This window comes from Peromyscus californicus, unplaced genomic scaffold (genome assembly GCF_007827085.1).
Source record: "Peromyscus californicus insignis strain IS unplaced genomic scaffold, ASM782708v3 Scaffold_7__1_contigs__length_154581171, whole genome shotgun sequence".
In the NCBI taxonomy this organism is placed as follows: domain Eukaryota; kingdom Metazoa; phylum Chordata; class Mammalia; order Rodentia; family Cricetidae; genus Peromyscus; species Peromyscus californicus.
The window spans coordinates 135541713-135566215 of NW_026294595.1; the positions used below are offsets into that span (position 1 = coordinate 135541713).

The window sequence follows — 24503 nt, forward strand, 5'->3', positions numbered from 1 at the left end:
CAGTGGAGCTGGCAATGCTCACTACTGGTCACAGAAAGGAGTAAACGACCCAGGACTTTGCTCCTTTCCATCAATCCTTCTACGGACCCTTCAGGATACAAACGATCACGGATGAGGATCCACCTTGGAGGGCAGGAGTGTAGCTCCTTCGTCTGCCAGGGACTCCACTCCTCCCTTCTCACCCAAGCGTCTGTTTCTGTCTTCCAGGGATCAGGCATGAAGGCTGTTTGGGTAAAACAGATCTGTCCCTGCCACTTCAGTTCCAGTCCCACACTGACCTCACGAAATACTCTCCCATTTTATCCCGCAGATGCCTTGTGTGGAGACCACTAAAGCAGCTACGAGGAGCATGTCCTGGGCTCTTGCTCTTCAACTCCTGAACTTCAGATGAATTTTAGAGACGCTGGAAACACAATCAAACTCAAACCAAGTCCTTGGATTTGGTGATTCCCCATTTCTGACTCAAAGAAATTCTTTTGAGGTTTCCAGACCAAGCAAACGAAGGAAGCCATGAGATTAGATGTAAAGGACTCAGGCATAAAGCTCGTCAGTGAGTGTGGCTTTGTGTCTGCCCTTTTTCCTGGTGCCAAGTTTTCAATTGAGTTCTTCAGAGTTCTGCTCTCCAAGTTGAGAGGTCCCAGACTGGTACCACAGAAGTCAGGACTGGGGTGCTGTCTTCTGCCAGCGGAGCCATGAGCTCTAGTGTTAACTATGACTCTTATGACTAAGTCAGCTTGGCAGCTGGTTTTCATTGGGTAGGTGAGATGTAGTCTCTTCCTAACGGACACTCACAGCTTTCCAAGGACAAATGAGGTTGCTTATGAGAAATACAAAATACCATTGAAGTGTACTCAACTAACCCTTGTATTGGGGGGAGGGGTTATCTGGGACAGGGGCTGAGGCAAGGAACTAAACCAGGACTCTACCAGTGAGTTAGCTCTTCTCTATCCAGGAGAGCCCCTTAGTCTCCACTAGAGATTTAAAAGACCATTTACTGTGTGTATATGCACATGTGTGTGCAGGCGAGGGACAACTTTCAGGAGTCAGGTCTCTCCTTCCACCAGGTGGCTTCTGAAGATCAAATTTAGGTCATCATGCTTGGCAGCAGGCACCTTTATCCTCTGAGCTAATTGCTGGTCCTCCATTAGAGAGCTTAAACCGGTGATCATACTTTCTCACTTGAAAAACAGTAGCAGATGCCCCTGTGGCCTCAATCAGCACCTCATCCTTTCATGTGCTATATGTGTAGGTGCCGGTTAGGGATTCCACCCACAGGTGAAGCTAGTTTAAGTGTCCTGCTTTGTCCTCATTGAGGCCCACTTCTTTTCCTCCAGCCTCACTGATAACCTTCTGGAGGCAAGTACTTCCCTATAGTCCAGGAAACTAGGTTCTTAAAAAGAGACCAGGTGTTCCTGTATCTCATGGATCACACAACACACAGCAGTCTATCTCTTAGAGATTCCACGTTTGAGGTGAGACTTTCAGTATGGGTTTAAAGAAGTCCCTTTAGGGAGAGCCTTTAGGCTGGGTCTGAAGGAGGGAGGCTATGCCGCTAACTCCTTTCCATGGCACAATTTAATCTGTGTACTGGTGGTAGGGAGGTGGGTCAGGTGAGCCCCCACGAGTGATGTCCAGCAGGAATTGGGTACCTGGAAGGACTGTAGATTCCTGATACACATGATACACTCATAAAATGCCCACATAGCCAGACATCCAAGTGCTAGTGAAATCCTCAATACAAATCTGAATTTTGAACTTTCCGTTTTAAATCCAGGATCAAGACCACAGACAATTTATTATGTGAGACATGGTGAAGAATGACCAAGGGACGTTATGGCTGTGAGTGACATGGAATTATATGAAGAGGCTCAAGTTTGCTGAAGAGAGTTTAAATTTGGCTTTTGCTCTCAGAAACGTCAAAATAATCATAAGAAGCACTTGTGCCTTACAGAGCAAATAATCCACAGTGTCAATTTCATTTTGCAAACAGTGTCACAACAGCAGTCAACAGAAGCCTAAGAACACCCGAGAGTTAACATACAGGTTTGGTAAGATAGAACAAGGGATTGTGCATGCTGGTGGTTAAGTCGGGTCCACACTGAACCCGTGACCTACTTGGAGGTTGAAGTGGAAGCTGGGGAGAGCAGCTTTCCACATAAAACAACACGAGACAACAGGAAGAGCAGACTCTGCTGGGTGGCTGTAATGCTCATTTGCAGTAAGGCTTTCAAGATACAGGAGTTTTTATAGCATTTGTATTTTAAGGATTTAGGGCAAATACATTTTTTTTCTACTTGATAAAAAGAAAATTAGTACTTAAAAGGTTCAAAAATATATTGATTGAGTGTTTCTTTTACATAAATAAATTATATTGATTTTTAAGATTTAACAGCTGAAAAACCCTTTCTGCTTCCACTGGAGGCAAAACTGAACAGAATGTTAGTTCAACAGCGAGCAGCATTTCTAAGAAATCTGTTGCCAGCATCACAGACCTTCTACACTACAAACACATCATTAAATAGCATTTATTCAGTTCTTGGATTCTTCCTTCTTATAGATCAGTTATAGAATTTCTAGTTTATATCTATGATTCATAAAACCGGGACTCTCCTTTTTGAAAATACACCTGATTGGTTTTTTTTTTTTTTTCCGGTCACAATTTAACAGACTTCTTTGAGATGCTCATTTTAACATTTACATAATTTATAACTCCAAATGTATAAAAGACAATGACAAAATCATCATAAATAAATAATGCAAACTGAAATAGCATGCCAAACTTTCAGACCTTCTGATAAATTAGCAAAACTGTAACAGAAACAGTTAAAAAAAACAAAAAACCCACATCAATTGTGACAACGAAGTGAATCCGGTGGTTGGAACACCTGCCACCTGTCCAGCCCCTGGGCCCTGGGCCCGAGAACTGGGCTTGGCTGGTTCAAGTCTCAAGCATGAGCTGTCCATGAAGGAGACCATCAGGAGGGACATGATGTCAGGGGGTGAAGGAGGAAAGAAAATGGGAAGCGGAGTGCTGCTGGGTGGGCTCTTCCCTACTCAGTTCTTCAACATGGAGACGCAGAAGAGAATGCTGCTGACTGAACAGAACCTTGCCTGACTGGCAATTTGGAATCTGGGCCCAAATCTAAGATACAGAGTAGAGAGACAATGGAGAGGGACAACTTCACAGCTGTAATGTAAAAGGTGGTATGCCTGCTTTGTCACACTACACTGATGGCGGAACCTAGCAAGTGTGGAGCAGTTACCTTCCACAGGCTCCCGAAAGCCTGGCTCTGGATGAAAGAACACAAAGTAAAATCTAGCAGGTTTCTAACAGAGGGGAGGAGTGGCTAGAGGTCCCGGGGGATAAGGTGCCAGCAGTGCTAGTGGACAGGTGAGCAGTGCCCTCCCACTCACTGCCGTGACTCAAGGTTTTGAGGCTTCTCTCATTTAGTGGGGACAATGTGCATACTGCCTAGTCGGCCAGTATTGCCTCTTGCTGCAGGTGTCTGAACAACTATGCGGGAGAAACTGTATCACTATCAGGAAGGTTCCTGTTCTAAAGACACCATCAGTATGTGCATTTTGAACCATTAGTTCATATGCTGTAGACTACTCAGTGACCATGATCAAACAGGGACACCTGAACTAAGAAAGCACACACCAGCACTTCCTATCCTTGATCCGCTCGCTCTTCCTATTCAACTGCTCACAAGAGCGAGCTAGCGCTTGCTTGTCTCTGCTCTTTGGCCCCACAGTGAATCCTTAGGCAGCTTTCTTCTGCCATTTTCTTCCTCAGATAAGTGGGACTTGAAAGAGAGAGGGAAGAAGGTATGACATCAAGTACAGTATCAACTATGATTGCTGGAATGAACTGGATAAAAGAAAGAATTCTGTGCCTCCTAGACTAGGTAGATGACACTTATCTAACGAAGTGGCAAGACCCTGCAACTATTAATTAACATGTTCCCATAGTTCTCAGACAGGAGATTAGGTAGGGAATATTACTGATGGAAACACAGGTTCTTATGAAGGTGAAGTGAGGAAGTAACAAACCTTTATGGGATAAGAAACTTACAAGTCACAATAATTTCTTAAATGAAAAAGTTCTAATTGGTATCATCATTGGAGTCTTTGAGCCCCCCTTCCCTGGCCTGTGCCATATGTTCTCTTTCTGGAGGCAAAGCGGGTACTGGACTCAGTGCAGTTCTGATCACTGTCTGGCTCCCTCTCACACCCGGAAGCAGGCTCTGGGTTGGGGTTATCCCCCTTTGTTTTCTTCTTTTTCCTCTTCTGGCTCTCAAGGCCAACCATCTCTGAGTGTCTGCCCTGCTGCATGGCTGGCAGAGCCATGCCCATGCCAGGGGAAAGAAACATGGATGGGTAGATGAGTCCAGGAGACACTCCTGGGATGAGAAATGGGTTGAAAGCCACAGGACTACTAGTAGTTATTGTGGGTTCAGACTGATCAGAAAACGGACCAGGGCCAGGCTTATCTTCAACCAGAGTGTCTGCTTTTACATCACGGCCACTCAGCTTGTCCTCTGTAGTTTTTTCAGTGGCTGAGGTACCACTTTTTGTTGTGCTTGAGAGAGACGCTGATGCAGTGGTTGTGCAGGTGGTTGCCATGGGTGTGTTGAGGAGTCCACCAACACCAAACATTTGGGGCACTGCAGCCATGCCTGGCAGCATCATGGGTAGCATGCTCAGGGTGCTTTTAACCTCTTCACCAGTAGGCATGGTAGCAAAGCCAGCTGGGAAGCCCACCAGCCCAGTGAGAGGAATGCCTGGAATATTTCTCACATTCTGCAATCCTACCAGGTCCATCCCTGCAATCAGCCCATTCATGAACAGTGGTCCCATTCCAGAGGGAGAGTCTGCCACAATGGCTGGAGCTTTTAGGAGTTCATTCCGAGGCCGCCTCCCTCTCCTGCGGGGGCCTGCATCTCGAAGCACAGGCTCGGGTAAGGTGTGATTGAATTTGCTTTCTGGGAGAAACCCCTGAAAAAGGACAAAGAAACATTGGATGCTGAATGTTACCAGATGGCAGGTGGTGGCTGCAGCTGCGTACTGGCATAGCTTATTCCCAGCTCCACACAGAGCTCTAGTGGAAAGAGTATCTCCTGTCCACAGGCCCAGAGGGGTTTGACTCTTAGAGGCTGAGAGCATTCAGTAGCAAGGAAGCAACCAGATGCCTGTGCCATCAGTCAGCGCTTTCAACACTGACTGGCAAGAGCAGTTCCTATTGTATGAAAAACCGGCAGAGCTGGGAACTGAGAGACCAGCACTGATGATGCCCTAGGTCTTGACTCTTAGGGCCATGATCCTTTCACTGGAACATAGCAGTCATCTTCCTCATCACACAAGATTGACTGAAGCAGCAAAGCAGAGTGTGCTGGGGGATGGGGAGCGGTTGGAGTCAGATGCAGTCAATTTTAAAGGCCGACTGGGCAATACTACAGCTGATGCTGTGACTCGGAAAGGGTCAGCTTTGGTTAAAAAAAACAAAACAGTGACACTTAAAGTCACCAAAAGTGAAGCGTGTGACACATTGCCTCCCTCCTCCCCTGACCCAGGAAAGAGCACTTGCTGGGGACATGGTACGATAATGCTGCACGTGTCCCAATCTTTCCTGAGTCCCTGGAAGTTGTGACTTGGGATGAAAAGGGATGCATATACATAGGCTGTAGAAATGAAGGACCTTAAGTACTGCAGGGCATGCACCACTAAGGCTCTGGTTTCTCTTAAGGAAGCACATGTATTTTTCTTCTTTCTGGGGTTCATGCCAAAAACTTTTTTTTTTTTTTTTTGAGATAGGGTTTCTCTCTATAACCCTGGCTGTCCTGGAACTTGCTAGGTAGGCCAGGCTGGCCTTAAACTCACTGAGATCCACTTGCCTCTACTTCCTGAGTGCTGGGGTTAAAGGCTCTCCAGGTTTTTAATCAGAAAAGAGCTCCACAGTTAGCGCTTCTGCTCCTCAGACTCACAGTGTCATTGGGCACTATATACATGGACCACTCCCACCACGCCTTAGCAGGCAGGACCACACGGCCTTGATGGTGGAACTAGCAGGAGGTACAAGTGGCAAGGGAGGCAGAGGCTGCAGCAGAGCCCTGCTCCTGGGGCCCATGGTCTGCTTGTGGAGAGGAGTAACAGAAGCCTTGAAACTGTAACAGCTCCACCTCTGAATTTGTTTTGCAGGTGATGTGAATCCCTGTAAAAAGAGAAACGTGCATGTTTCCTCCACAGGAAAAGTGATCCCTCTCTCCATTTGCTGCTTGCAATCCCTGGGACTTGGACAACTGCACACACCTTTCTCTGTTCTCCACTATTCCCTGCTCTGCTGGTTTATCAAGTAATGCAGAGCCACAGGATTAAAACACCCTCGTGCTGTTGAGCAGTTTTCTCATACAAAACGGTGATACAAAGAAAACTCCTTGTGTTGGTAGTTACTCCCCACCTTCCCCGCACCTCCCCCCAATCCCCAGGAGAGGCCCCACTGCCCTGTGTCTCCTCCTAGAGTAGTGTCACAAAGTGGCACTCACATTACAACCTTCCTTCAAGTCTAGCAAGGATGGTCAGAGTGCTTGTGCTACTGGATGTGCACTGTGGACACAGCATCAAGGCAGTGTGGCAGAACAACTTGCACCTGTGCTGATCTGCTGCCTCATCCTGAGAATCTGGAGTGAGTGCACAGCAAGGGTCTGGCAGGGGAAGCAGGACTCCGCAGCCCCCTATCTGAGAAGAGAGGCAGCATCTGGCTGTACTCCTCAATAGAGCAGAAAAGGGTAAAAAAGAAGGCACAAGTCTTCCTAACAGACGTGAAAGGGCCAGGGGAATCCTATTCTTAGAGCCTGGGGCCTTAGAACACGGGCTTTGGAGCAGGTAAGGAATCTACTTACCACTTCCCAAGACTGGTGCAGGAACTCCACTCACAGCTCTGCCATGTCCTATTGCTTTCATTGCCTCTCTTCTCCCCAAACTATAAAACCTACAACCCTCACAATACTCAACAGAGCTCTGCTTAAAGGGCAGTGATGGCTGTTGGTGACACTAGTTTCAGGCTCCCAGTGAGCTATGAGGACAGGCAGAGGGGGCTCCAAGAGAAGCTCCTAGAATGCACCGATCTCCCTGCAGGGAGTGGTCAGCTCTGCAGATGGTGCTCAGAAAGAGCAGCAGAAATGCCACGTGACAGTCCTCAACCCAAGGGCTCCATCATCTCATCTCAACTTACTGTCACACACTGAATCAGTATGACAGGGTCACATCCCAGAGATCTACAATTCAGACATGTGACTCAGATATTTCTGAATCTCCAGAGATAGATATTTTTAAAGTGCTATACCTGTCCTTCAATTTACCAAAGAATATTTCAGGGGAAACAAACAAACAAACAAACAAACAAACCAGCTATCATGGACAAAAAACTTTATGAAGGCAACTCCAAGAGAACTTTTCAAAAAGCTTTAGTTCAGTATCATAGAGCTGGAAGGAACCTCTTCAACAGCTACACCAGGAGTCTTTCCCTTTCAAAAGTGAATGCCAAGGACTACTGTGGGCAGAGCTGGTAGGGACTGAGTAGGAGAAGCACTCAGGCTCTTTTCATACTACACCATGCCATGTGCCTTTATTCCCAACAGGACCAGCCACTGCAATATGCCAGGATGGTTTGTCATGGAGTGTGCTAGGCAAGTGCTCACTCTGATTTTGGGGTACTCACTAGAAATAAACTCTTGGCTGTTTACTTCTAAAAAGAGACAATAAGGCTTGAAGGACGGGGCCCAGCTAAAAGGATGATTTTCTACTAGTCTGTCTTGAGCTCACCAATGCAAACCACTTTGCTCCGGGCCTCTGTCTATACCATGCCATCTTGGTCCCTTGCTGATCCATAACCTCTCTTGCTAAGCACAACTATACCTGAAGACATCTCTGAAGCCCTTTCTCTGCAGTCTGCCTATAGCTGAGAGCCAGGGAGAGATGCCAGGGAGTCTTTTTCCTTTACATTATGCATACTCTAATTCTTCCCATAACTCTCTAATGTGAAGGGCACATTTCAATTCCAAGGTCGTTCTGTTGAGAAGACAGGCCCAAATAAAACCTTGTCCCATTTTCTTTCTTTCTTTCTTTTTGGTTTTTTGAGACAGGGTTTCTCTGTGTAGCTTTGGAGACTGTCCTAGAACTTGTTCTGTAGACCAGGCTGGCCTCAAACTCACAGAGATCCACCTGCCTCTGCCTCCCAAGTGCTGGGATTAAAGGTGTATACCACCACCACCCGGCCCTTGTCCCATTTTCTAACAATCTGCTCTAAGAAAGACCTTTACCATAGTTTAAACCAGTGGTTCTCAGCCTTCCTAATGCTGTGACCCTTTAACACAGTTCCTCATGTTGTGGTGACCCCCAAGCATAAAATTATTTTTTGTTTAACTAGCTTTGCTACTGTTATGAATCATAATGTAAATCTCTGGTATTTGATCGTTGAGAAAGAGTCGTGACCCACAGGTTGAGAACCACTGATCTAAACTTAGTTCTTTGTTGGCGTCACTTGTGTATGACTCTGGCCTCTCTGGTCCTGCCCTCTAGGTGCAGAGGGCTCCTCAGGCTCTAGGGCATCTAAAAACATTCTCTCCCGGCCCTTGTTGAGAGTCACACAGATTCAGTAAAAGCACAGGGGCCTCTGAGAAATCAGAGCATGATGGGAAGGTGGAGGCTGCTCTTCGTTTCTCCTCAGGTTTGGAGAGCAAAAGAGCCCAGGGTGAAGAGAATGATTCATGTACAGTGTGGGATGCACTGATAGAGGAAGTCAACCCGCACCACTTCCTGTGGAAGAGAGCAGCTACTTCAGCCACCCAGATGCTGCCCACCACAGACAGGTGCCCCTCCCAGCAGCACTGCGACCACACACAGCAGCCAAATCGGGCTTTGGCAGTTCTCCATCCTGGTAATTGTACCCTGGGGAGCAAACCTGCTTCCTCTTCTAGAAGCGGCCCGGAGAGAACGCATGGAGAGCAAGAAGAGTGCTTGTGTTCAAGCAAGAGTGGGGGCAAAGCTGCTTCCCAGATGACGGTATGGGATTCTGACGAGAGAACAGCCTCATCAGCATGTCATGGCATTTCTTCCAGCAGACACTCAAACTCTTGGGTAGGAGCACTAGAAGGATGGTGACCAAATCATTCTCATCACTCTTACAAAGGCTTATCCAACAAACATTGAGTAAGAAGAGACCCAGTAACTAAGTTTAGAAATCCCCAAATCAAAGTAAAACAAAGCCAAAGAATGCCAGGTCTAAAGGACATTCTGGAATCACTGGTAAGATCTAAGTGTGTCTCTGACAGCACATTCTACCAATGCTCACAGGTGTGACAGGTGATAGGTAGGTAGTTATTTCGTATCTGTAACAAACAAACGAAGAGCTCTCTATACACTAAACATGTGTATAGATGTAGCTGATAAGCAATCACTACCTGGGCGTTATAAAGCTGAGTCTCATTGCCCTTGGTGTTATATGGACTTTACCCAGACAAACTTCAGCACATACAGCAGGACGTTGAGCTCAAACCAAGTTCTTTATGGGTTTTAATCTATTTTTAGAAGGGAAGGGTTTCTGCCTTGGGCTTTGTATGTTCAAATCCCAACCCCCAAAGCTGGGGGGGCAGTGAGGGCTTTACAGTGATGAGATCATGGGGGCCAACTCCTTATGAATGGGATTAGTGCCCTCTAAGAGATCCCAGAAGAGCTTATTTGTCCCTCCTCCATGTGAGGGTGCAGCAAAACGGTTGTTAATATTGGGCCCTCACTAGATACTCGACTTTCAATTTCTCAGCCTTGAGAATGATGGAAAACAAGTTTCTGTTGTTTATAAGCTTTTGCTACACCCACTGAATGGTGTAAGAGATCCTTTGGGAGAGAAGAGGCAATATGCTCTGGAAGAGCTGCGGAGAGCCACTGCCCACCTATGTGTTAGGAAGACTGAACAGCCCTGAGGGTTAGGCAGACAAAAGGTTCCTGTTCTTGCTCAGTGAAGAAAAGGGACCTCAGAGCAGAGTATGTGTTTATTTCATAAAGGAAAGAGATGCACCATAAAGAGGAGGTTGGTTTGCAAGATTAAAAATGGGTTTGCTGCCAAGAGGTCAGTGCTTGTAAAGGAGCAATGAGCATTAATTTCCAGGGAATATGAGGGAAACTGTCGGGCATGTAGAAAGAAACAAGGCCAATGGCATGTCTATAAACCAACAGCTCAGGGATTATAACAAGATAGGAACTGGAGGTCTTCCCCTGACCTTTCTCAGACACTATGTGCTGAGGTTCAAGGGGAAGACGGGGCAAGGGTAGATAGAACAGAAACAGAGGCTGGGTCAGTGTGTGATACAAGGTCCAAGAATAAGAACAGCCTTCCTGAGAACAAAGCAAGGAAAGGAAAGGGGTAGGAGGGAGGACACCTTTCTAATGTGACAGGTCTGAGGGACTGACCAGGTATGCCCTGAAGTGGCAGCAGATACAGATGAATGAAGGCAGTTGTCTGTGGAGCTGCTGTGTGAGTGAGAAAACCAGTGACAACTGCTTTCTGCAAAGAGGACATGACTAAGGTGGGCAGTGTTTGCAGCTAAAATAAGAAATCATACTCTGGCAATCCCACCAAGGAAGCTGATGCAGGAAATGCTGTAGCCGGCTAAAGAGCTGGAGCGTCCAGGAGAGCTTGAATTTATGGAAAAGCGGGGGAAGAGCAAATGCCTCTACAGAGATTTCCAGAAGCACCTCTTTGGGATGCACCGAGAGATAGGATGCTCCTAGTGTGCAGTAGGCCCACTGGCAAATGTTTAAGGGAAATGTCACTACCGCCCCCTAGAGGTTAGGACTTTTCTATCCCAAACTTGTATCCATCTGTAAACTATAATTAACTCAGATTCGTTAGACTCCAAGTATTCTGCGGATGTCTTTGAAGCTGGTTCCAGTCTTCTGATTCTATAATAGGAAAAGGGTAGTGCTTAGAGTCAGCTGTTTTTCATTGCCAGTGCAGAAGCACTAGGAAGAAATGTCTTACTTAAATGGTCATTAAAAACTTAGGTAAGACATGCACGTTTCCATCATGGCATCTATTAAATTGGGAACAAGAGACTGATATCCAGGGCTAAGGTTTTATCCCTTGAATTGTACAAAAAGTAGAAAAGAATGAAAGACTTTGGAATGGTTCAACACACTGTTTAGGAGGTGAAGGTGGAAAACATAAGCTCAGGAGACACGGCTGCTGGACAAGTGGCACTTCCTGCAGTTTAAGCTTTCTGCGCTGGCCTCTTGTCCTTCAGGAAAACGCCATCCAGCTACCCACTGCTCGGCAGGGCTTTCTCTCAAGTGTGCAGGGCATGGCACAGTCAAGATGGTCCCCTTGCTCCCACACCCAGTGCCCTCTTCCTACCCTCAGTCCTGGCTCCTTGGGAACAGCAGGAACTCTCTCTTCTCCACTCAGAGAGGTGATGTCTAATTTTCCAGGTTCTTTGCAGCGTGGTCTCCTCTGCTTGGGTTTGTCTGAAAAACTCTAGGAGGTAAATGGGGAAAAATGTTACAAACACTCTGCCACAGTCTGATATGGGTGGTCTTCTCAGGTGGTTTTGTTCTTTTCCCCCTAATGGTGCTTTACACAGAACTCTACCACCAAGCCTTACCTAACCTCTCTCCTTGAGGTATCAGGACTCAGACAGCAGGCTGGAAAACAAGCTGTGGCCATGCCTGACTGGGGCTGGAACTGACTCAGCAGCTTCCTGGAGCACCGCTGAAGCATAGTGTGCTTAGCCTTCTGAGTCTCTCTTCACGGTTACCTGACTAGCCAGTTCTGGGAGTCTTGTGTGTGCGCGAGTGCTCCTGCCTGTGTGTCTTATGAATCAGATGGGGTTGGCATGAACCAAGACTGCACAGCAGTGTTTAGGAGCCCTCCTATAGGTTCCTAACTGGGAGGACACAAAGCAAAGGCATCAAGGTGACTATGAGATCAATTGTAAGAACAGAGCCTCTTGCAGAAGTACCAATAAATTAACTTGGAAAATTTTCATCAAGTGGTAAATGTGGTGGTACTATGTTCCCCAAAATATTGTGTACCCTAATAAACTTATCTGGGGTCAGAGACAGAACAGCCACTAGATACAAAGGCTAGAAAATGGTGGCACTCACATCTTTAATCCTAGCCTTCTGGAGGCATGGATCTCTGTGAGTTCAAGGCCACAAGGATATAGCCAAGCATGGTGACTCACACCCTTAATCCCAGAAACTGAGCCTTGAATCCCAGGGAGTGATGGCAGAAAGCAGAAAGATACATAAGGTGTGAGGACCAGAAACTAGAAGCATTTGGCTGGTTAAGCTTTTAGGCTTTTTTTTTTTTGGTTTTTCGAGACAGGGTTTCTCTGTGTAGCTTTGCGCCTTTCCTGGAACTCACTTGGTAGCCCAGGCTGGCCTTGAACTCACAGCGATCCGCCTGGCTCTGCTTCCCGAGTGCTGGGATTAAAGGCGTGCACCACCACCGCCCGGCCAGCTTTTAGGCTTTTGAGCAGCAGTTCAGCTGAGAGCCATTCGGATGAGGACTCAGAAGCTTGCAGTCTGAGGAAACAGGATCAGCTGAGGAACTGGCCAGGTGAGGTAGCTGTGGCTTGTTCTGCTTCTCTGATCTTCCAGCATTCACCCCAATACCTGGCTTCAGGTTTGATTTTATTAATAAGACTCTTTAAGATTCATGCTATAGGTAAGAGTTTATACAACCTAAGGATTTGTCTGTGAACTGATGATGTGGTCACTTCTGGGGAGATACGGGGGAGAGGGTGAACTTAAGTCAAATTCTGTTCTTGTAACTTTTGCATGTAAACCTGTTGGAATGCTTTTGCAATTTCTGTTACTGGAGAATCTAAATGTTAAAAACAAAAAGATAATCTTTAAAATGATGTTCTCAACAGGTGGTGATGGCGCATGCCTTTAATCCCAGCATTCAGGAGGCAGAGGCAGGCAGTCTCTGAGTTTGAGGCCAGCCTAGTCTACACAGCAAGTTCCAGGACAGCCAAGGCTATAAAAAAGGTCTCAGTCAACACAGATTTCTTTCAAATAGTTCCCAACTTCTAGTTTCCTCCAGCAAAAAACTCCGCCCGTCTTCAGTGAGCGAACAGTAGTCTGGGGTAGTTAACGGCCAACACTTACTGCCCCAAAGCCAGGAACGTCCAAGGAGTAGTCAGCCTGCTGCCGCAGCCAGTCAAGCAGGCTCTTGCTGGGAACAGCTTTCTCAGTCTGATTGCTGGATGCTGCTGTTGGCTCAGGAGTTGAGGAAGCAGCTCCTGGTTCTTCAGGGTGTGTGGTGCTCAGGGTAGTCTGCCCTGCATCTTCATGGACTTCCTAGATTAAGAAACAAATGAGTGCGTGTGGATAATCACGGCAGGATGAAATGAGTCCTGAAACACCAATCTCTACATTACTCATGCCAATCATGGCTCTACTGTAGAACATGTAGGTGTTCTTTGACTTTTCCTTCTGCTCCCAGCCCATCATCACCACTGGGTGCTTGAATTTTAACCAACCGAACCCCTGACTCATCTTATACATGCTAGGTGCTCATCACTGGAATGTCTTCCACCCTGTCTACTCAGCAGGCTTGACCTCCATCCTAATGTCCCATCATCGTCACTCACTGTCCTAGACACTGCCTCCTTTGTCCAGTATTCTGTTCAGACTTCTTACATCCCAGAAAATTCGATGCTGGGGTTTGCCCACCTTTTCCTCCTCTATGGTTTGAATGTTGAGTCTTATTCAGCTCTGAATCACCAACACCTATAATGGGTCTGATAAAACCCTATAACAGTGCTAATAGTGCTTGTATCAACAAATTTAAAAACTATGCAGAGAAGAAAAAAATATTTTATTTTTTCTACCAGTCACTCCTTTGGAACACTATGAGCACTACAGGAAAATCACTTCGTATTTCTTGAAGAGAAGCACATGCCTTTAACAGTGGGAAGAGAACATACTCTCAGCATGTAGGTAGCTAGGAAGGTGGCTTTGTAAGTACAGAGCTTGGCTTATACACAAGGACCTGAGTTCAGTCCCAAGAGTCTGTGTTAAAAAAAAAAAAAAAAAAAAAAGCCAGACTGGGCAGAAAGATGGCTCAGTGGTGAAGAGCACTGGCTATTCTTCTAGCAGCTACATGGCAGCTGACAAATTATCTGTAGCTCCAGTTCCAGGAGATTCAATGCCCTCTTCTGAACTCTATGGACCAGGAATATGTGTGGTGCATATATAAACATTTAGGCAAAACACATAAAATAAGAATAAATAAACCTAAAGTCCCTCACCAAAACACAGGACTTAAAACAAACAACAAACAACAACAAATCCTAGGTGGCAGCACATGCTTTAATGCCAGAGCTGGGAAGGTGGAAATGGGTGGATCCCTGGGCCTCACTGCCCAGCCAGTCTGACCAAATTGACAAGTTTCCAGGTCAGTGAGAGACCAGTCTCAAAAAACCAAAAGGTGGATGTTGCCTGAAGAAGGACATTCAAGGCTGTCCTCTGGCCTCCATGTGTTCATGCTATTGTACCTGCATGAGCGCATGTGTGTGTGCGTGCGTGTGTGCGCACACACACACACACACAAAAGCATGCACAAACACACATATATTCACTCACATACACACAAAACAAAGAGTAAAATTAGTGTGTAGAACTAGACAGGGAAAAAGATATGCCTCTTCCACCTCTGAAACTACACACAAAAGCTGAGAGGAAGACACAACCCAAATGACACAGCTCACCATTAATGTTCTCAGTATCTGGGAACAAGGCCTCTGTCTGATTTCCTCCTATCATTTAGCAGCTGGACAATTGGGGGCCGTTTTTTAAAAGCTTTTATGCTTCAGGCAGTATTTTTTTTTTTTTAAACAGAGTTGTTGTGAGGCTCTAATTATGAAAAACCCTGAACACAGTAGGTACTCAGTAAATACTATTATTATTTAAAAAACTATGAAATATGATACTTATTTTTAGGACTCAAGATTAAAAAAAAAATCAACCTCTTCATGGCTTACAGTGCTCTTCTTTGAGTTTAGAATGTACTGTCTCTCTTGTGATCTGTAGGAATCCCCACAGTGGCTGTCTACAGATGCTTTAGAGAGACCAGAATAACAGCTTGGTGGTGTGCTCCACATCAGTGCAAAATTCCAAAGCCAGGATCAACCTTCCATCTCCACATTTCAATTCCTAGAGTGCCTCACTATGCCTGTCACCTGGCCTTGCTTATTCAACTGCCTGCCAGTGGCTCTATTTTGAAACACTGGAGGATTTGGGTTGCTCCTATTTGAAATAAGACCCTTTGGCTCACTTTTCCAAGCTGCATGCATATTAAGGGCCACCAATGGGTTAGTATTATCTATTCTAGAAAAGATGGAGGGCATTTCATAATGATAGAAAACAAGGACAAGTTAAGGAGGTGTAAAAGATCTGTAAATAAAATAGTTGGCGTCTGAGGAATCCATTTCTTTCTCTATGTAGAATGGTTTTTACCTAATGGACTCATGTACCCACCAGAATTCCAGCCTGAAGTGTTTGCTCTTTCAAAAAGATGAGGTCCATCCCCCCGTCAATGTGTTTCCGCCTCCCTCTCCGCCTTCTCATGGCAGCATCATCTCTCCTGAGGCTTCCATTGACGATCTGTCCAGTTACTGGGTGGATTAGGCCAGCTTGCAGAATTCCAGACAAGTCCATACCTAGGGCTCCTTGAAGTGAACCGATAGCCCCAATCTTAGGGGTGCTGGTGCTCACTGGGAAAGGGGATGTGGCTCCTGGGGACCCCTCTGATGAGCAGGAGAGGTCTATAGCTGACTCCCCATGCCAGCCATTGAGGACAATGGGGGGACGCCCATGGGTGGCAGAGTATTGTTCTAGGCTCCGAGCTTTGGCATCCCTTTCCACCTCAAACTCATAGGGACGTCTGTGCTTTTGTTCATCTTTTGTGAATACTGGGGCTAAGAAGCTCTCCTGTGAACACACATGGCAAAAAGTTTGAATGTAACTTTTGTGGCCAAATACCAGCTCCTTCTCCAGGCCTCATTTCCTCAGACCTATATTATTTCCAGTTATCTTCTCTGTGACCTCAAGGCTCCTCAAATATAGTGCTCAACCACCAGATGGCTTATTAAATCTGGAGTCTACTTTGGTGGATCTACACTTTTAACAGGCTTCAGACTATACTTGTAGTTAAAGATTAAACCCAGAGATTCTCAGCCTCAGATGCACGTCAGAATCATTTGGGAAGTTAAAACGAAAGCAACTCAATATCCAAGCTGCACCAGACCAAGTAAATTAGAGCCAGCAGTTTTTCAAGGTCCATGGCCGAGTCTAATGTGCAGCCAAGTCAGACCCCGTGTGCTAACAACCCCGAAATCACTCACCTTCCTTCCAGACACAACTCTTTCTGTCCTGACTTCACCATGGTATCTGTTGCTGCCGTGCTCTGTCCTCGATGGGAAGGCACCTATTCTCCCTTCAAGTCATCGTTGCCAAATCTGTTCTGTTTTCTTTCTCTAACCTGGAGCCTAGAACTTTTTCTTTGCAGCATCCTTACTTGGCATGCTGCTCTTCCTTCTCTGCTCCCCCTAACAACCTGAAGGCTTTAGTTTAGGTATAAAGCCCTGCTTTTACTTCTTTCTTTCTTGTACCAAAACTCTGAACAGCTCTCCACAGTCTACAGAATGAGGTCCTGAGTTCCAATTAACACAAACTACCTGACTGAAAAACCAAACCCAAACCCCTAAATACCTGTTGAGTAAATGACTTAATGGACAGTGGGGTATGGCTACCATTCTTTGGCAGCCCCACCAGCTGTGATCTCACCTTCTGGATCTGGGCTGCCAAGGCTGCACCATTGCTGAAGCCATGTTCTGCTGCTTCTGGCTCTGAGAGGCTGTTTCGGGAACCTGCACTGCTGGTTAAAATTGGCGTGGGCAGTGCACCTGAGGGCTCATACTGTTGGCTGGAGGGCCACTTCCCCTTTAACACCACATGGCAAATATTATCTAGGCGGTTAATTATCACACGATCCTGGGGGAAAAAATAGCAGCTCTGAGGAAAAAGTTTCAGGTTACCCAAGTCTGCAAAGTCCCTGAGAGCAGGGCCAAGTTTTTCACAAGAACTGACGAGAAACGAGTGTTCAGACACACTACATAAGCTATAAATGTCACGGTCTGGACAATAAAGAATAAATCTGAGGTGCTGTGACTGAGGACAACTTGACATTTTCCTCTTATGGTTTAATTAGTGTAGTGAATATCTTTTTCTTAGTGTATCATCTTCAATGTTCAAAAGTACATAGCTCAGCCTGTCTGCTAGAAGTATTTTATAAGGTTTAATGCAAAGGAATCAAAGCTGGGAATCCCTGAGTAGAGGATGAGAGGTCTGAGAGATACCTTTGGCCACTCTGAGAAGGAATAGAGGGTTTTCTCCTGCAGCAGCTGAGCAATGGTGGGAGCCCGGACTTCCTGTGCCTCTTCCCCAAGGTCTCCTGCAATGCCTGATGTTGAACTCTTACTCTCTTCCTCCGAGTACTTCCCTGGGTAGTCTGGAAAGACAGGTTAAAAACAAACAAACGAACAAACAACTAGATATTCGGGAGATGCCAGTGATGTGAGGGTCTGGTCTTTTGAACTCGTCCTATTTTTAATGAGTTCATTCAGTGCTAATTTAGTTTAAATTAACTATATATTGTCATGGCTTCTATTTCCAGGAGACCTAAATTAGTTAAGTCATAGAGGCAAATCTTGCTTAGGGCCACTGAGTCATGTTGTCATCGAAGACGATCTAAACAACCCCTGCTGGTTTAGTGGACAAGCTGACACTAAACACTGTAATATTTTGACAATTGAAAGGACAGTCTATAAGGTATGAAATGTGATAGACCAAGAGGATGACATCATGAACTTCCCAAAAAAGGTAAGAGTCATGATTCATTTAAAAAAAAGCAAATGAGCCAGGAGCTCTACTATTAGTTTAAGTAAAGGGCAAAGATTTTTGTTATGGTTTTGAGACAGGGTCTCACTATGTAGCCCTGGCTAGCCTGGAACTCACTGTGTAGACCAGGTTGGCTCTGACCTCAAAGAGATCTGCCTGCCTCTGTCTCCCCAGTGTTTGGATTAAAAGTGTATGTCATCATGCCCAGGCAAGGTCAAAGTTAATTGTAAGCGTGGCCTGGAATCTCAAAGACCTACTAGTTAGTAATGACAGAGAATGAGCAGAGAGCAGTGAAATGTCCAAGATGGAAACTTGGACCTCTTTTCTTGTAAACTGACAAGGAATGTGTAAGTTTTACTTCTGACAGTGAAAAGAACCTCCCAGGGAGCTGCAGCAGCTCTTTCCTATGAGCAGTATGCTAGGACTGGTGGGACTTAAAAATAAACAAGACAGCCAGGGCCTGAGCCTCCAGGGTTCTCCCTATCCCACAGGGGAGATAGGAAACCACTAACTATAAAGGAACAGCCACAGACTGGCAGTGCTATACAGGGAGCAACCACATAGAGTGTGGTGGCTCACAGGAGTAATCCCAATATTCCAGAGGCTGAGCAGGAAGACTGGGACTTTGAGGTCAGCCTGGGCTATACAATGAGACCCTAACCCAAGACTAAAACATCCAAAGAGAAGAAAACATGATATGATGATGGGTAACAGCAGGGAAGGCTTATCCTAAGTAGGTTAATACACAGGGAATAGCTGTGCAGGTGAGGAAGCAGGAGGGGGAAGGGAAGGGCATGCTAGGTAACCAACACATCCAGGAGTAGGGATAAACATGAAGCTGGAGGCAGGAACCACCTAGGTTATTCTGAGTCCTACAAATTGTTGACATAAAACTGGATTTTGCTCTGAGTCAATGGAAGTAGCACTGAGAGGTTTGAAGCAAGGGGCAGGCCCTAGAGGTGCACCAGTACACTACTGCTCTTTCAGGACTGTGGGATTTCTAGTTTCTGGAGTGGCTAACTCCCTACTACCTCTCCCACACCTCTTTGGGCAGTGCTCTCCAGGGTTTGCACTGACACCAGTACTTACCAATTATCACAGAGCTACCAGCCTCACTGCCCCTGCAGAAAGGAAGGCTGTCTCTGCTCTCTAACTCACATTTACCCTGTGCTCATCTGTCTGAATTTTCACTTTTTTGGGATCTATTTGTTTATTTACCACAACAGGGTCCAAAAAGTGATGCAAGTCTTCTAATTTGAAACACAGCATGATCTTTGTTGACCTGGGTGAAAAGGAAGCCTGGGGCATGGTCACAGACAGGTCCTCCTGGCCTAATTTGGCCACAAGTCCATCAAGTCATTTTCAGTTCAGTTTTAAAGTCCTTTTGTAGCTACTATGTACATTTTAACTTGGGTTCAGTACCAATAGTTACTAATCACAATCAATGATAAAAACAAGGTGGGAGTTTAAGAAAAAAACAAACAAACAAATAAAAAACCAGCTACATGGACTGGGGAGATGGCTCAGTGGGCAAACTATGGTGCAAAGTTACTAAGCAAGCATGAGGACTTGAATATGGATCCCCAGACCCCACATAAAAGCTGGGCATGGTGGCCTAACCCCAGTGGCTTACTGGGATCTAACTGAAAGGTGAGCTACAGATTCAGTGAGAGACCCTATCCCAAAAAATAAAGTGGAGAGCAATCAACTCTGGCCTCCAAACATGAATGCACAGGAGAGTGCACCCACATACACACCTGCAGAAGCAGGTATGAGGCACATATATGTAATACACATATACCAAACACACATACACAAATAAAAATTAAAGAACAAAAAGAAGCTACACAACCCAAGATGGTCAGGCTTTCTTCTTCCCCGTTAATAGAGGTCATGCATGTCTCACTCCTGGAGTACCACACTCAGACAATGGCAATAATAAATAACCTACTTCACTCACCCTCTTATGCCCTCTTGAACCTAAGGAAGTAAGTAAAAACCACTGCTGTTGTTCATCAGAGTCCCTTATCACTGTATGTATGTTCCCACAAAGCATAAAGAATTTCAGAGTCACCCAGAATTTTTAACATGTTCAAATTCCTTTTTGAGACAGGGTCTCACTGTATTGCCTGGCTGGTTCTGCCTCTGTTTCCTGAGAGCTGGGTTTAAGGTGTATGTCACCATATCAGGCTTGAAACTCCTTCTAACTTGAGTCCCCATTTAAGATTTCCCTATTTAAAAAGATCAAACCTGTTTTCAGTTGTTTATAACTGTTATCTTTATTCGTGTTCAGTTCTAAAAGAAACCTAACACAAATGCCCTGACATAAAGCACAGGGTTTTGACGATGACACGAACAACTGCTTTCTATGCTCACCTCAACAAAGGCCAACTTGACTTGTATTTTTGGAGTTCCTGCAAATTAATGGCACCTGTATTAGTTGCAGGTCTCTGAGGTCCCAAAGCTGCTCTACTTTAGCTAGCTCAATACATCTAGTGCAGGAACAAAGCATTTCCCTGGGTGCCAGTTTGCATCTTTTGCATACAAACACACAGTCCCTGCTGGGTCATACGGTTGATGCAGTAGAGGTACTGTGACTGTACAGAATCACCTCCAGTTCTCTGGGGTGACCAAGCTGAACTGCTCTGATGAATTTCCAGATCAAGACCTTGTACCTCTTGGGTTTACCCACATGGTGAGGGTGGATAGGTCCATTTTAGGAGTTAAAACTAGTGACCATGGCTCCCCCCAGAACCCCTCTACCCATCCCATGAGTATATGGTTCTGCATACTATACCTTGACTGTGGCAGGTTCCATCTTTCTCATAATCATCTTTATTCTCAAAATCCATGTCTTCTGGTTTGGGCTCACTTCCCTCAGGAATATACATGGAGAAACTCTTGCCCCCCTCTGCACTTTCTTTCCATGGTTCTTTTAAAAGCTCATGCTTCAGTTTAAACGGCTCTGTTGGAATAATAGCAGGCTCACCTTCCATTGCAGTATTATTGGCTTTGCTTCTGTACAGGTCTGGCTGATAAGCCTTGGGTTTCTCTACTTCAGACTCCTCACTTCCCAGGCCATGTGCCCACCTTTCCATGTGTTTGCAGTGACACTGACTGGCTGAGGGTGGAAAGGCCCTCTGTGGCCCAGGAGTCTGGCTTACCACCTCCAGGCTTCCTTTCTTGACTTCATCCTGGTGGAAGCAGAGGTTCTTTCCCCTTGGGATGTTTGCGGTGGGCTTAGTGGAGAGCAAGCCCTCTGGCTTTTCTGCGGTGCTTGCTACTCTGGCTAAAGTTTCATCTTCATTCTCTTCCTCTTCCTCATCACTCTGGTTCTGACTCAAAATCAACTTACTTTCTAAACTCCTGTTTTCTAGTAAATCAATTAATTGCTGATCTGATGAGAGTTTTCTTCTGGAGTCACAGACACTAAGGCTGCATAGGTCTACAAACCCACTTTCATGTCCGGTATCAAAGGTAGGGGAAGCTAAGCATTTGGCCTCTAGATGCCCCCTGCCTTCAGGTCTCCGTCCTGTCTCACTGCAGCAGGGTTCCCCTTCTTTTGAGATAGATATCAGCAAATGTTTTCCATTTTTAATGTTCATTTTAGCTACTCCTGCTTCTAAGCTGCTCATGAGAGAGGAGCTCGAAGTGATCTCTGCCTCAATGTCAGCAGGCTGGCAGCTCTCATCTCTGCTGGCTGAGATGGTGGCAGTATCTTTCCTGCACTGTGTGTTGGTACTTGGAGTTTCCTGAAAAGAGTGTGGCTCTCGGCTGAGTCCTGTCTTACCATACATTATGTTCTCCAAGGACTCAGGCAGCAAACTTTCATCATTGTCGATAGAAATGACCTCTTGAACTTTGGAAATAAAATTTTCACATGTTATGTCAGATAAACTGCCCTCAGGCAGACAGAGATGATCATCTCTGCTTTCTAATTTCACCAGATTCTCTGGCTCACTTTCCAGAGACTCTGAAGTCCTACTCATTTGAGTATAAGTAAGAGATTCATATAGTTTAGAATTGGTCTGGTAAAGGCAACAGAGACTTCCAGGTGCCTGCGTGTCAGTTCTTTTGTGTTGGGCATAGTTTCTATAAGCATCTAGGAAGGATAGTTGGGGGTCGTTCATGATATAATAGTCAGTGCGGTTGAGCCCATGTTTGGCAGTGCCGATGAGCAGGTCTCGATCATGTTTCCCACACTCCCACCAGACTGGGAGGTAGAGGCTGGGCCTGCAAAGCTGGAGGCGCTCATGCAGCTGTGGACATCTGAGCACTTGCTCACGGACTTTCCTCAATAGTTCAATGCGGTACAGAGTTTTTGCTGCCCGCTCCTCAGTGATGGGTTCAACATAGACGCTGGCATCAGGGAGACCTGGAGAGAAAGATACACAGAACTTAATACATAAGGCTGCTAAAAATACTCCCTGCACCCTCAGTACGGTGGCTTTAGATGTAAGCAACTACTAAACAAGAAGCTGAAAGACAAATGGACACAGAATAAAAGGAGAAGAAAACATCAGTCCTGCAGACAAACAACAGTTCCCACTTAAGAAGCCAATGCTAGCCGGGCGGTGGTGGCGCACACCTTTAATCCCAGCACTCGGGAGGCAGAGCCAGGCGGATCTCTGTGAGTTCAAGGCCAGCCTGGGCTACCAAGTGAATTCCAGGAAAGGCGCAAAGCTACACAGAGAAACCCTATCTTGAAAAACCAAAAAAAAAAAAAAAAAAGCCAATGCTATGTGCTCTCACTAAGCTCGCAATGTGTTCTCCAGTTCTCAAAAAAAAAAAAAAAAAGCAAAAACAAAACAAAACCCTGATCATTTCTGTTTTAAGGACAATGAAACAGGCTCAGAAAAGCCATTCTGCTTAAGGTAGCAAAGCAGAATTCAAATCCAGGTCTCATCAATATGACTCCAAGATCTAAATTAGCTCCTTGACTTGAATGAGCAACTTTAAACCAAGCCACACTTGGGGCAGAGGCTCAGTGCTCGCTTCTGCTTTCCTAACAGTGGCAACATGGTCTAGACACCCGAGACTAAGGGGAGGCTGGAGGGAAGCTGTGTTAAACTTCAACCAGGTGGAAACATCAGAAGGGTTGCCTATTGAATCAGATGTTTAAATGACAACCATTTATTTTACTTGAGCCAATATACAAAAAATACTTAGAGTTCCTAATGTCTCATTTAAAGATAGTACAAAGTGCAGAACAGAGCTTGATTTATTTTTTAAAAAGATTTATTTATTTTATGAATGTATGTAAGTATGTGCACACATGCATGCTTGGTGCCATCAGAGGTCTGAAGAAGGTGTCAGATCTGCAACTGGAGCTACAGACAGTTGAGAGCTACTACACGGGTGCTGGGAACTGAACTCAGGTCCTCTGCAAGAGCAGTAAGTGCTCTTAATCGTTGAGCCATCATTCCAGTCCCTAGATCTTGATCTAAAAAACCAAACCCATGATTTTGGAAAGCATAGTTAATGTAAATCTCAGTATTTCAGTGAGGTTTTAACTGAATTTCAACTTTCACAAAAGTTACACCTTTTGGGATTCGGAGATCTGAATTAGAAGCTCAGAGGCCTCTGACAACCTACTCATCTTTATCTGAATTCTTCAGATAGACTCCAGTTTTGTAATTCTGCAATTTGAACCATACCACAGTGACAAGAGTTTTCTCACCGTCATCTTTCCATGTGGGAAGACGACACACATTCCGGCACATGGCTACAAAACTATAAAAATAGTGCTCCAGGCTCTCATCTGACTTCTTGTCCAATCGGGAAATGATGCGGAACTGTGTCCAGTCAAAGGCTTTCTTTTCTTGGTCATACACAACGCCAAAGGAAGACACTGCTCTATAGAAGTCGGCTTGCTCTCTTCTAGTCCACCTGAGAATTAATCAGAAGAAAAGTGAACTGTTTTTTCTACCTTTACAAACAGGGTCTTACATTCAAGATCTGCTTGCTTCTTTCTGAGTGCTGGGATTACAGGTCGGTATTACAATGCTTGGCTTATCCTTTTATTAAGAAAGCCAACAATTACTTAAGAACACTCTATAGAAGCCTGTAAAATCCACAGTGCAGGTGAACTGGCTTGTGTATTTTACTATCTACTTTTAAGTCAAGTTGGGTAGAGAGCCTTACATCCTACTCCCAAAGAGGGAACTGCTTTCAAATCTTTAGCTCGCTCTTTTGGTATTGATCTCTCTATATCAAAAGTCAAGTATGTCTTGCTATCTCTTGGCCATCAACTTTAGGAATTTTCTAGCTAAACTTTCTCTTGTAGGAGATAAAGACTAAAAATATTAATGTACTGTATTTTGTCTTTTACCCTTTCGCCCATGACAACACAGAACACAGACTCTTGGCTCTTTCTGCCCCATCACTAAGGAGACTGGAACTGAGGAGAGTACTCGGACTTCCTGTTTCCCTTAGCTTTTTCCTACTATTATATGGGCAGGTGGCCTATGTCAATCACCATCTCTGGGACACAAAGGTCCTCAACAGGATTCTGACAGTGACTCAGAAGGCAGTTAAATTCC

General features: G+C 45.4%; 1 protein-coding gene across 4 annotated transcripts in view; it reads right to left on the reverse strand.

The window, feature by feature from the left end:
- Positions 1–1776: 1776 nt before the first annotated feature.
- Positions 1777–24503, reverse strand: part of Chd6 (chromodomain helicase DNA binding protein 6) — a 194458-nt gene continuing 171731 nt past the window's right edge. For all 4 annotated transcript variants that reach the window (XM_052725063.1, XM_052725060.1, XM_052725062.1 and 1 more), the window contains 8 exons: positions 23642–23850; positions 20759–22336; positions 17421–17572; positions 16849–17055; positions 15541–15993; positions 13168–13359; positions 11408–11527; positions 1777–4998 (listed from right to left, as the gene is read on the reverse strand). In XM_052725063.1, the coding sequence (XP_052581023.1) occupies positions 4120–4998; positions 11408–11527; positions 13168–13359; positions 15541–15993; positions 16849–17055; positions 17421–17572; positions 20759–22336; positions 23642–23850 (3790 nt within the window). In that variant the 3' untranslated portion in view covers positions 1777–4119. The remainder of the gene's footprint in view (positions 4999–11407; positions 11528–13167; positions 13360–15540; positions 15994–16848; positions 17056–17420; positions 17573–20758; positions 22337–23641; positions 23851–24503) is intronic.